The 13,581-nt window shown below is 31.1% G+C and overlaps 2 protein-coding genes across 2 annotated transcripts; one reads left to right on the top strand and one right to left on the bottom strand.

The window, feature by feature from the left end:
* Positions 1-5,338: 5,338 nt before the first annotated feature.
* Positions 5,339-6,440, bottom strand: LOC106301291 (F-box/kelch-repeat protein At4g39753). The gene has a single exon (XM_013737658.1). It carries the CDS (start codon positions 6,438-6,440, stop codon positions 5,346-5,348), a length of 1,095 nt encoding a protein of 364 aa, XP_013593112.1. The 3' UTR covers positions 5,339-5,345.
* A 248-nt stretch (positions 6,441-6,688) lies between these two features.
* LOC106302524 (protein SCO1 homolog 2, mitochondrial) lies at positions 6,689-8,095 on the top strand. The gene is made up of 7 exons (XM_013739017.1): positions 6,689-6,814; positions 6,916-7,039; positions 7,151-7,226; positions 7,295-7,513; positions 7,601-7,690; positions 7,764-7,896; positions 7,990-8,095. Exons 1-7 carry the CDS (start codon positions 6,753-6,755, stop codon positions 8,093-8,095), a joined length of 810 nt encoding a protein of 269 aa, XP_013594471.1. The 5' UTR covers positions 6,689-6,752.
* Positions 8,096-13,581: the final 5,486 nt, after the last annotated feature.

Here is a 13,581-nt window from a genome sequence, read left to right as displayed (position 1 = left end):
ATTGATGCATCTGGTACAATTATTTTTGAGTTGAGTGTAAATTGTTAATAAACAGTTAAATATATATTTATATATATATATTTAAAATGAATTGTTGAGTTGTGTGAAAAGCCAGTTTACAAAAAAAATGTTGAGTTGTGTGTTTATTAGTTTGTTCTGATAGTCAGATATAACTACATACAATTAACTAAATAAAACTGGGTTATATATTTTTCGTCTGTGCAGTTCAAATAGTAATTTTAGTTTTTATGGAGTGAACATCTCTAGTTAAGGTTTTTTTGGGCAGTCTTTGTTTATATTATTGATTAAAGCCACAGGTTTTCTCAGATTATAGAATCTTTAGATAAGCTATTGCAAAGAAGAAAGAATCCTTTCATTTACAAAAAGAAAAAGAGGGAATCCTTTTAATTTGATTACTAAACCATAAGAATTAATGGAATATTCTATTAGGCAAAACTTGTGTGGGAAGATAGCGTCAAAGAGACTCGACCTATGATCGGATCTTTGCTGCTAAGCTTAATTAACTAAGCCTTACTTATATAGTCAATTGTTTTAAGTAGAGTAAATAATTCCTAACTATACGTAACCAATTACATATTTTGGATGGAATCTTATATATTATAACTTGTCTAACTTTACGGATCCCAATAAAACTTCACCAATAAGAGAATCTCTCTGACAGCACAGCTAAATATGCTTTAAAGTCAATATCAACAATTTGTGTGAGACCTCGTTCATTTTCTTTTCTGGTCACTACATGTTTTTTTTTTGTTACTGAAAAACATACCGATGTAGCATATCCACAATGTGTATGCTGTCATTTCATTTGCATTATAGGCAATGACTTAGTAACTTGATCGAATTTGATTTTCCATTGTTTTCACGAAGATTAGCTTTTGTAGATTATCTAGGTAGTCTAATCAAGATAATTTAGATTTTTAAACTACCACTCCTGAATATTTACAAGATACATTTACAAACCAAATTTATGTTCTTGCTGGCTGTTGTCTCTAGGAACTTATGTTCTTGCTAGCTCTGTTTATCAAAACCGCATCCCATCCATGTATCTTACTCCTGTAAGTTTTCTGTGGATGAATGATGAATGATCTTTAAGTGTGAAAAAAAAAAAAATTACAAAACAAATTTATATTTATTTAATTCCTGAATTTATTGTTAGTAAGCTTTTAATAATTCCTGAATATTTGAATTGTCAGGGTCACATATCCAATGTGGTCAATTCAATACTTTGACTCATAGAGAAGATGAAAACTAAGACTTTTCAATCCTTTCCTCATATTAATGTAAACAAAAAACAACTAAGCCTAATTAAATAATATGTTCGAAGGACCAACTTGATTGACTTCTTATATCCTATACATGGACCTATAATTATAAGTGTGTATGTAGCCATGAGAGACAAGAAGAAAATCTTTTGCTAATGATTATAATATGGTAACTAGATAAATCATTATCGTTAACTAGGCTTTCATTAGGGTTTTGGTCTCACATTATTGGCTGTCTACTTTGAACAAACCATACTTCATCCGTATCCCCCGACATGCCACAAGATCATTATGAGATTTGGTGGCTCATTAATTTATCTTTAATTTTAAACTTTAAACTGTTTAACTGCGCCAAATTTATTATTGCAGTAATAATAATTTTATATGAAATGCGTATATATTTTTAACAACCCTAAGTTTTTAGGGATGTTTCCTATGCTATAGAAAATAATGAAAATTCTTAAGCCAATTGGCCCGTGAATTGTGAAGCTTGTCCAGTATTTTCCGATAGTCGACACGTTTTAAACACTAGATTTAACTAATCTATTTTCTTCCAATTGGTTTCTTGTCATTCAACTTATTCAATGAACCTCTCGTAGTATTTAATTTAGTTGATTACGCAAACCCTAATTTGCTTCTATTAACAAGGGGATCAGCTCTAGATCCGAATCTTTCATAGAATTGTAGCTAGGTCTCATAATGCGTCTGGAAATTGAGTCGTTCGGCAATGGTTTATAAATAAATAGATGAGCAGTTACGATAAATTAATTCGGACTATGCAAACTATTTCACCAAAGCAATTCAGACTTAACAGTGAAGAATAATCATGTGCATATATATGTGTATGCATGTATAATTGACAAACCTCACCAAAATCATGTTTATTCTACTATCTATAAACTTTTTCATGCTACATGTACAATATCATTTATTTCAACAGCGGAAAATATTTGAGAGGTTGATCTTACATACTATTATGATCCACTGACTAAATTAAGCACTATTTAGTTAATGCCTTTATTTGCCGCCAAAATAAAAGTTAATGCCTTTATTTTGTATTTTTATTTTGGAACAGTTAGTTAATGCCTTTATTTTTTCTCTCTCTTATTAGCTTAACAATTTTTCCTATTGGGTTAGGGTTTACACCTAAGGAGAAAGACATAATTAATATTAACGCATGACTCTAAACAATAATTGTTGAAAAGAGAAAAAGTTACGAGTGACGAGTTGGAATCCACCAGAAAAGGTGAGAGAGATTCTCTATAATTTCACTTTTCTAACTTTAGTTTCTCCAACTGTGTCCGTTTAAAGAAATATTTTTTAACATTACAGATAAAAAAAAAAAGAAAACATATTTCATCCTCCAATTATTGGCCGACTAAAATTTATAAATCTTAGAAGCACAATAATAGGAGCATTCGGCCAATTATTGTTCGCAGTAAGTTTCCAAGTTCGGAGGCCATAGGTCAATTTTAAGAGATTCATTAATTCGTGAAAGTATGAAAATAGTAGCAAAAAGACGTATTACTAATAATGCATGTCTTCTTTGAAATTTTGGTTGGCGCACCAAGTGAATGCAAGCGTATTCAAGTTGAAGTGCTTTAATCATAAAGATGAAATGCATTACGATTTACTCAATTTGTAATTAGTTCTGAAAAATATATTGTAGTTTTAAAATATATGAACATAGCATTTGACCACAGAAATTTAAATAGAAACGCGAATAACAAAACATTAACTTTGGTTATTATTGGGCGTCTGTTCTATTAAGTGTCAACTTCTTACTAATAAAAAATTTAAATTTCACAAAAATGCTTAAAACTTCTTTTTCTTGAACACTAAATGCTTAAAAATTAAAATTAACAAAAACCAGACCCTGATTCCTGAAAAGGATGTGTGAATATTAGACTGGAGTTGGGTTATAAAAAAAACAAATTAGACTGGAGTTATTTATATGTAAAAAACAACTAGCTAAGGATATAAAATTTAGATGAATGAAGCCCTTCAATTAACAAATTAAGACCAGCAAGACTAGCGTACTATCTGTTATAAATTTATTATACCTCATTTGATGTCTCCATACTGTAAAAGAAATATTAATATTTGTCAAATAAAAATGCCCAGGGACAGTCCACATGACCAAGATTCCTTTTTTTGTGGATCATCTTAAGGTGTTTTTATGGATGACTTTGCAACACGTATTCTCTGAATTATGTTCATCATTAACCATGTGGCATGCCACATCTGTTTTTTCTAATGAATTACGAAGCATGCGGCATGCTACATCTGTTAATGTATAGTTGTATAGGAAGTTCCAAACTCTTTGGTGGCATGTGGAAGCATGTGACTCAGATGCCCTCATTATAGGGAGCAAAACTTGTGTGTCGATCTTTTACTTAACAATCCGCCCTGACACCTTCTTAAGGATATGAGGAAATATTGTTGTGGTGTTAATTAAAATTATTTGTTTAGGAATTCTGAACGATTTTAGTGGATGATTGATGGGATTTTAACTAAATAAATCAAATAAGAAATCAGTATTTATTTAGGGAATGTGGCCAAAGTAGAAAGTACAAGAACTGAAGAATCATATAAAGAAACACAAATCAAGAGATTGCTAACAGAGCCATGGGTTCCAACGAGACCATGTGTAATCGTAGGAGAGAAGTTTGTATTGGTCTTTATAATTTCCGGCTTTTAACCGGTATCAGAAACCTCTTGTCTCCAACTCCAACTGGGTCTAGAAAAACTGTTTTTGAGTAAAATAGTATGAATAACAAAAGAAATGTGAAGTGGCTGTTAATGTTTAAATTTTTTTTTTTTGAATAAGATGAGTATGAAAATCATCCCACATAAGAAGTCTCTAGGTAAGTATCATATGGATCTGTTTTTATTTTAGATTCAAAGTTAATTTGACTGTCCAAATAAAGCTTATTATTTGCATGGAACTTTTAGTAAAATAGAAGAATCTTTAGTAAAATAGAAGAACCTTTACTAAAAAGGAGGAAGTAGAAGAAATTTTGTCCTTTTAAACATACAAACTTGAATTTGCATTCTCCAGTAAGTGGGCTGACATTTATTCGGCCTTTATTTATAGGCTTTCAATTTACATATATATGGGCTTGGCTTGTTTTTCTTAGTAAAAAAATACGAACTGGGAAACAAAATGTAAAATATAAATTATTAAAATTAATTTTCTTATAATATTTTATTTAGATAAATAAAGTGCCAATATTTTTTGCCAGTGATCGGTGTAAATGGCAAATTTGCCTCACCTGTTGGTATTCACTATTCAGGTATTTGGCTAACTGATCCGTTCTCAAATCCACAACGGAACCATACACTGCCCTTGGTTAGGGTTTTGATCAGGTAGCCTTCTTACCGAGGTCGTTGGTTAGGGTTTGATCAGGTTTAATCCAGAGGCTGAAACAGGAGCCAGGAGGGAAGAGGATGATTGGCGACGTGAAGGAAGTTTTAAGTGGTTTTAAGGTGAGATTAGAGGATAACAAAAAAAAACTGCAACGTTGTCCACCAACAAACAACAACTTCCACTCTTTATCAACTTGAGCAGTGGCGGACCAGACACATCAGGAAGCGTGAAAATCAGTCCAGTTTGACCAGTAACGTACGAGATCAAGCTATATCTCGTACGTTGCAATAACATAATCATCAAGACAAGAAAGAAATCACTTGTCCTGTCTTTTTCATCACACTGAAGCTCGAACAGCAACATTCTCTCACTTAACTGCAACAGCATACAAATAATGATCTTGATGGACTCACTCATGTCGGGAATCCTAACCTTTGATAACGCTCATCCGATTAGATTAGGAAAACAAATACTCTAAATTTGTTAACGTTGTTCCTTTTGTATTTTAAATTCAAGACCAAACTCACAGAAAAATAAATTGGTTTATTGTCACGCTAACCCATTAAACAAAACCACCAACTTTTCAGAGAATTATGTAACAGATTTATATGAATGCATAATCCTCTCGTTGATGTTGCCAAACTACGGATTGATTCAAAATATATATATGTAAAAGCACAGTCACAATTGATTCAAGACAACATTCGTGAAGAACGCAAGAAAAGGTATGAACTGGGAACCCTAAGCACAGCATTAGACCATTCAACATTTCCCCAAACTTGACCATCTTGGCGCTTTTCAAGCGCAACTAACGCACAGCAAATAGTCTTATTTTGACAATGAGGACCAGGCCGCGCAAACTTGTTCCACAAGACTATGAGTTTCCCATTGAGGTTAACTGTTTCAATCAAACCACGACGACAACTCTTATTCAGTGAAGACAAACCCTTGACCGGTTTCCACTCTTTACACTCTCTATCGTACCACATGCAACTTTTCGTACCACAAGAGTATAATAGATTACCTATCGTACACCTACTATCACCCACGAGTGCTTTTGCTGCAACGTTCCATTCACGTTTTTTCGGATCATAAACTGAGTCTTTTTCCTCGTTGCTCCTAACGTAAATCTTTCCTTGGATAATCTCTAACTTTCTTATGACTGAAGAGAAGCGTAGCTCGGTTCCAGGGTCAGGTAAAGGTTCCCATGTTTGAGTCTTCGTATCGAAAACCTCACCCCAACAATCATTTGCCGTGCAACCTCCCACTACGTATATCTTACCATCTAGGACGCACGCACCAGGATTCGATCGAGCTACGGTCAAACTGGGAGCTTTACGCCATAGAAGATTCTCTTTATTGCGGACAATCATGACAGGGGAAGGATGATAGAATTGTCTAAGTGCATAGACTTGTGAAGCAACCGTAAGCATTATCCGTGGTACTATAGGAGCATAGATAGAGGGCACTTGTGCCAAGGTAGACTTCTTCATCTCTAGGTCAATCAAGAGGGTGAACCAATATGAGGGAAGAGGACGGTCAGGAAGCTGTAAGCAGACATGAAAGGAGATTTCATTTGTTTTGTGGTGAAATCGCGCGTGGTTGAGCTCGATGGATAAGATGAGAGAGCGAAAGGTTTTCGAGACTAGGGAGAGTTTAGGGTAGTACGATTTCGATACGCGTGCTAAGCAGTTCAGAATGATTACATCTGGAAGCGACAAAAACGATGGATGAGATGGTTCCTCCTGTTTCTTCTTTTTGCACGGTGGTTCCACTTCCAAATTCATAGCCGCGGAGACGGCGTACGTCTTGAACACACGAGAGGTTTTCAACTTTTCATTAGATAGGGCAAAACACGATTAGTTAGGGAGTATATATTCGTTTTTGATTTAATAATATATTGAGTCAATAATAGATTGAGTCAACCAAAAAAAACATAAAAGAATTACGAAAAGGAACTTGGTCACCAAGTAAATATACAGTAGTTATTTTCTTTTGGCTTCTCACCAAAGAAAAAGATCCCACAGGAGGATTACTACTTTTCTAGGTCTAAGCTTTGGATATGACTTGGAAACAAAAAATCTAGAAGAAAAAATACAATGTTTGTTGCTCGCCGTCTTCATCTTTCCTGCAAATATGGTGCTGCAAATATTCTCAGAGGGTTAGTTGTATTCTTAAAACCCTAATATCTATCGCTTTGCTTTGGATCAAATTGACTTCAAAGCAGTGATTCATCTTCAATATTCAAAAAAAAAAATGTAGGAAAAGGATTCAATCATTCAATTACAGTAAATCAACAAAACGGAGCAGTGGAAAGACAGATGTTAACCCTCAGTTGCTTATAGGAACTCAAACTTATCCACGCTCACGTCTTCGTTATGCTGCTGTATTTAGCTTTTAAAACTTTTTGTTTCTTTCATTTGTTTTTGAATTATTTAGATCTATTCTCTGTTAATAAAAAAAACTATTCGATGCTATATGTTTCCTTTTACTTCAGCCAGCACTCGTGCTTGGGTTTACTGGATTCATCGGGTTTCTTCATTACAACGACGAAAGGAGAGCTGTTCCTAAAGGTATATATATACAGATATTTTTTCATTGGAACGATAGAGAGTTTTCAACTTCTTTTCTGCTTCTACAGGTATAACAAGCAGCAATAGCGGTTGTGGTTGTGGTTCTAATACAACTGTCAAAGGTCCGATCATCGGAGGTCCATTCACGCTTATGAGTACACAAAACAAGATTGTCACCGAGAAAGAGTTTTGTGGTCAATGGGTTCTGCTCTACTTTGGATACTCGTTTTCCCCCGATGTTGGACCGGAGCAGTTGAAAATGATGTCCACAGCAGTTCATCAATTAGGTTTGACTCAAAGCTCGAGCTATTTTCATCAGTTTATATGAATATGATCTTTTAGCTACTAATCATGTCTTGTCTTGATGGAAACAGAGTCTAATCATGACCAGAAGATTCTGCCTGTCTTTGTCACTCTTGACCCTCTACGAGATACACCTTTTCATCTCCATGCCTACTTGAAAGGTCCTCCGTTATATTCCAGCTACTTTATAATCTCTCTAACGCTGCGTTGCTTATAATTTTTATTTATTTACAGAATTTGACAGTAGGATACTTGGACTGACTGGATCCGCAAGTGCAATTAGGCAAATGGCGCAAGAGTATCGTGTTTATTTCAAGAAGGTCCAAGAAGATGGTGGCGAATATCTCGTTGGTACTTGTCACAACATGTAAGGAACCTTACTCCAATATACATAATCAAAATCTTTTTGCTCATAAGAAAGAAAAAAGAGTGCTAAAATGTTGATATGTTGGGTGTACAGGTACTTGTTGAATCCAAAGATGGAGGTTGTCAGATGCTTTGGGGTTGAGTATAATCCAGCTGACCTCTCACGAGAGGTTCTTAAAGAAGTTACTTCCGTTTCATAGCTAATGACGCATTTTGAGAATACTCAAAGAGAGCTGTTCACAGAAAGAAACCTCTAAGATGTTTTGAATATTTTGGTCTACTGGTCGAGAACCTTGTTTCCGTTTCTCTGGAGAATAGCGATGTTATAGTGGTTAGTTCACTAATTTAGTGTGTCTTATAAGTTTTAATAAATTAATATGAAGTTTTAATAAATTAATTGATAAATCCTACAAAAAAAAATAAATTAATTGATAAAAAATTAGAAGTTTAGAACATTGCTCATGTACTATGAAAGATAGTTTAACATACATTAATACAAATGAAGAATGTGATTATAAATTTTAAAACAACAATGAAGAGTATAGATTTCAGAATATAGAGCATTTGCCAAAAAACCTTAATATTTTCGTAAGGGTATACATAGATTTTGATAAAAAATTCAAAAATATGACAATATTGTTATAATGCATAGTTGCATCATGCACTTAACATATGTTGATGGTCAAAGATATTTGTAACCTTTGTTGTCTCCGTTTCTCTACAGAATAACAATTTTATAGTGGTGTTAGTCCACTGATTTAGTGAGTGTGAAGTTTTACTAAATTAATTGATAAAAAATTAGAACATTGTCCATGTACAATGAAAGATAATTTAACATACATTAATACAAATGTAGAATGAAATTCTAAATTCTAAAATAACACTAAAGAGTATAGGCTTCATTCAGAATATAGAACAATTATTGAAAAACTCAATAATTTCATAAGGACATATAGGTTTTGAGAAAAATTAAAAAAAATGAAAATATTGTTTTAATGCATAGTTGCATCCTGCACTAACATATGATGATAGTCAAAGAGGTTTGGAACCTTTGTTTTCTCCGTTTATCTAGAGAATAACTATTTTATAGTTGTTAGTAGACTAATTTAGTGAGTGTATAAAGTTTTACTAAATTAATTGATAAAAAAATAAGAACGTTGCCCATGTACCATGAAAGATAATTTAACATACATTATTACAAATGTAGAATGTGGTTAAAAATTTAAAACAACACTAAAGAGTGAGGCTTCAGATTATAGAGCATTTACCGAAAAACTCAATATTTTTTGTACAGCTTTACACATAAATTTTGAAAAAAATTCAAAAAATATGATAATATTTTTTAATTCATAGTTGGATCATGCACTAATATATGATGATGGTCAAAGAGGTTTGAAACCTTTGTTGTCTACGTTTCTCTAGAGAATAGCGATTTTATAGTGGTTAGTACACTAATTTATTGACTGTATGAAGTTTTGCTAAATTAATTGAGAAAAAATTAGAACGGTACCCATGTGCCATGAAACATAGCTTATCGTAATTAATAAAAATGTAGAATGTGATTAGAATTTTTAAAACAACACTGAAGACTATATGCTTCAGAATATAAAACATTTACCGAAAAAACTCAATATTTTCGTAGGGGTCTGTCTACACATAAATTTTGAGAAAAATTAAAAAATATGAAAATATTGTTTTAATGCATAGTTGCATCCTGCAATAACATACGATGATGGTCAAAGATGTTTCAAACCTATGTTGTCTCGGTTTCACAGCGATTTTATAATGGTTAGTCCACTAATAAATTAATTGATAAAAAACTAGAACGTTGCTCATGTACCACAAAATAGAGTTTAACATACATTAATACAAATGTAGAATATGTTTAGAAATTTTAAAACAACAGTGAAGATCATAGGCTTCAGAATATAGATCATTTTTCGAAAAATTTAATATTTTCGTAGGGGTTTACATATAGATTTTGAGAAAATTAAAAAAAATATGAAAATATTGTTTTAATGCATAGTTGCATACTTTACTATTATACGATGATGGTCAAAGAGGTTTTGTGACCTCTGTTGTCTCGGTTTCATAGCAATTTTATAGTGGTTAGTCCACTGATTTAGTGAGTGTATGAAGTTTTAATAAATTAGTTGATAAAAATTAGAACGTTGCTCATGTACCATGAAAGAGAATTTAAAATACACTAATACAAATGTAGAATGTGTTTAGAAACTTTAAAATAACAGTGAAAAGTATAGGCTTCAGAATATAGATCATTTATCAAAAAATTCAATATTTTCGTAGGGGTTTACATATAGATTTTGAGAAATATTAAAAAAATATGGCAATATTGTTTTAATGCATAGTTGCATCCTGTACTATTATATGACAATGGTCAAAGAGGTTTGTCACCTTTGTTGTCTCCGTTTCTCTAGAGAATAACGATTTTATAGTGGTTAGTCTACTGATGTAGTGAGTGTATGAAGTTTTACTAAATTAATTGATAAAGAATTAGAATGTTACCCATCATGAAAGAGAGTTAACCTAAATTAATATAAATTTAGAATGTGGCTAGAATTTTTAAAATGACAGTGAAGAGTATAGGCTTCAAAATATAGAGCATTTACCGAAAACTCAATATATTCTTAGGGTTTTACACATAGATTTTGAGAAAAAAATAAAAAAAATGAAAATATTTTTTTAATGCATAGTTGTTTCCTCAACTAACATACAATGATGTCCAAAGAGGTTTGTAACCTTTGTTATCTCCATTTCTCCAGAGAATAATGATTTTATAGAGGTTAGTCCACTAATTTAATGAGTGTATGAAGTTTTACTAAATTAATTGATAAAAAACTTAGAATGTTACCCATATATCATGAAAGAGAGTTTAAGATTCATTAATAAAAATGTACAATGTAGTTAGAAACTAAAAAAAAACACTAAAGAGTAGGCTTCAGAATATTGACCATTTACGGAAAAACTCAATATTTTCGTAGAGGTTTACACATAGATTTTGAAAAAAATTAAAAAAATATGAAAACAATGTTTTAATGCATAGTTTCATCCTGAAATATCATTTAATGATGGTTAAAGAAGTTTGAAACCTTTGTTGTCTACGTTTCATAGTGATTTTATAATGGTTAGTCCAATAATTTATTGAGTGTGTGAAGTTTTACTAAATTAATTAATAAAAAAATAGAACAGTATCCATGTACCATGAAAAAGAGTTAAAAATAATTAATACAAATGTAGAATGCGATTAGAAATTTTAAAACAACACTGAAGAGTATATGCTTCAAAATATAAAGCATTTACCGAAAAACTCAATATTTTCGTAGGGGGTTTACACATAGATTTTGATTTTTTTTAAAAAATTTGAAAATATTGTTTTAATGCATAGTTGTATCCTGCAATAACATACGATGATGATCAAAGATGTTTGAAACCTCTGTTGTCTCAGTTTTATAGCGATTTTATAGTGGTTAGTGCACTGATTTAGTGAGTGTATGAAGTTTTAATAAATTAATTTATACAAAATTAGAACGTTGTTCATGTACCATGAAAGAAAGTTTAACATACATTAGTACAAATGTAGAATGTGTTTAGAAATTTTAAAACAACAGCGAAAAGTGTAGGCTTCAGAATATAGAGCATTTATCGAAAAACTCAATATTTTCGTAGGGGTTAACACATATATTTTGAGAAAAATTCAAAAAATATGAAAATATTGTTTTAATGCATAGTTTCATCCTGTACTATTATATGATGATGGTCAAAGAAGTTTGTGACCTCTGTTTTCTCCGTTTCTCTAGAGAATAACGATTTTATAGTTGTTAGTCTACTGATTTAGTGAATGTATGAAGTTTTATTAAATTAATTGATAAATAATTATAATGTTACCCATGTATCATGAAAGAGAGTTTAACCTAAATTAATATAAATTTAGAATGTGGCTAAAATTTTTAAAACGACATTGAAGAGTACATGCTTCAAAATATAGAGGATTTACGAAAGCTCAATATATTCGTAGGGTTTTTACACATAGATTTTGAGAAAAAAATAAAAAAAATATGAAAATATTATTTTAATGCATTGTTGCATCATGAAATAACATACAATGATGTCCAATGAGGTTTGGAACCTTTGTTATCTCCATTTCTCTAGAAAATAATGATTTTATAGTGGTTAGTCCACTGATTTAATGAGTGTATGAAGTTTTACTAAATTAATTGATAAAAAAACTAGAATGTTACCCATCTATCATGAAAGATAGTTTAAGATTCATTAATATAAATTTAGAATGTGGTTAGAAACTAAAAAAAACACTGAAGAGTGTAGGCTTCAGAATATTGAGCATTTACCGGAAAACTCGATATTTTCGTAGGGTTTACACATAGATTTAGAGAAAAATTAAAAAAATATGAAAATATTGTTATAATGCGTAGTTGCATCCTGCAATATCATATAATGTTGGTCAAAGAAGTTTGAAACCTTTGTTGTCTCTGTTTCATAACGATTTTATAATGGTTAGTCCACTAAATTATTGAGTGTATGAAGTTTTACTAAATTAATTGATAAAAAATTAGAACGGTACCCATGTACCATGAAAGATTGTTTAAAATAATTAATACAAATGTAGAATGTGATTAGAAATTTTAAAACAACACTAAAGAGTATATGCTTCAGAATATAAAGCATTTACCAAAAAAACTCAATATTTTCGTAGGGGTTTACACATAGATTTTGAGAAAATTAAAAAAATACGAAAATATTGTTTTAATGCATAGTTGCATCCTAAAATAACATACGATGATTGTCAAAGATGTTTGTAACCTCTGTTGTCTCGGTTTCATAGCGATTTTATTGTCGTTAGTCCACTGATTTAGTGAGTGTATGAAGTTTTAATAAATTAATTTATAAAAAAACTAGAACGTTGCTCTTGTACCATGAAAGAGAGTTTAACATAAATTAATACAAATGTAGAATGTGTTTAGAAATTTTAAAACAACAGTGAAGATTATAGGCTTCATAATATAGATCATTTATCAAAAAACTCAATATTTTCGTAGGGGTTAACACATATATTTTGAGAAAAATTCAAAAAATATGAAAATATTGTTTTAATGCATAGTTTCATCCTGTACTATTATATGATGATGGTCAAAGAGGTTTGTGACCTTTGTTGTCTCCGTTTCTCTAGAGAATAACGATTTTATAGTTGTTAGTCTACTGATTTAGTGAGTGTATGAAGTTTTATTAAATTAATTGATAAATAATTAGATGTTACCCATGTATCATGAAAGAGAGTTTAACCTAAATTAATATAAATTTAGAATGTGGCTAGAATTTTTAAAACTACATTGAAGAGTACATGCTTCAAAATATAGAGCATTTACGAAAGCTCAATATATTCGTAGGGTTTTACACATAGGTTTTGAGAAAAAATAAAAAAAAATGAAAATATTGTTTTAATGCATAGTTGTATCCTGAAATAACATACGAAGATGTCCAAAGAGGTTTGGAACCTTTGTTATCTCAATTTCTCTAGAAAATAATGATTTTATAGAAGCCCACTGATTTAATGAATGTATGAAGTTTTACTAAATTAATTTATAAAAAAAACTAGAATGTTACCCATCTATCATGAAAGATAGTTTAAAATTCATTAATATAAATTTAG

Source organism: Brassica oleracea, chromosome C1 (assembly GCF_000695525.1).
Source record: "Brassica oleracea var. oleracea cultivar TO1000 chromosome C1, BOL, whole genome shotgun sequence".
Taxonomy (NCBI): domain Eukaryota; kingdom Viridiplantae; phylum Streptophyta; class Magnoliopsida; order Brassicales; family Brassicaceae; genus Brassica; species Brassica oleracea.
The sequence above is the reverse complement of the archived record's forward strand: the minus strand, read 5'-3'. Positions and strand labels throughout refer to the sequence as shown.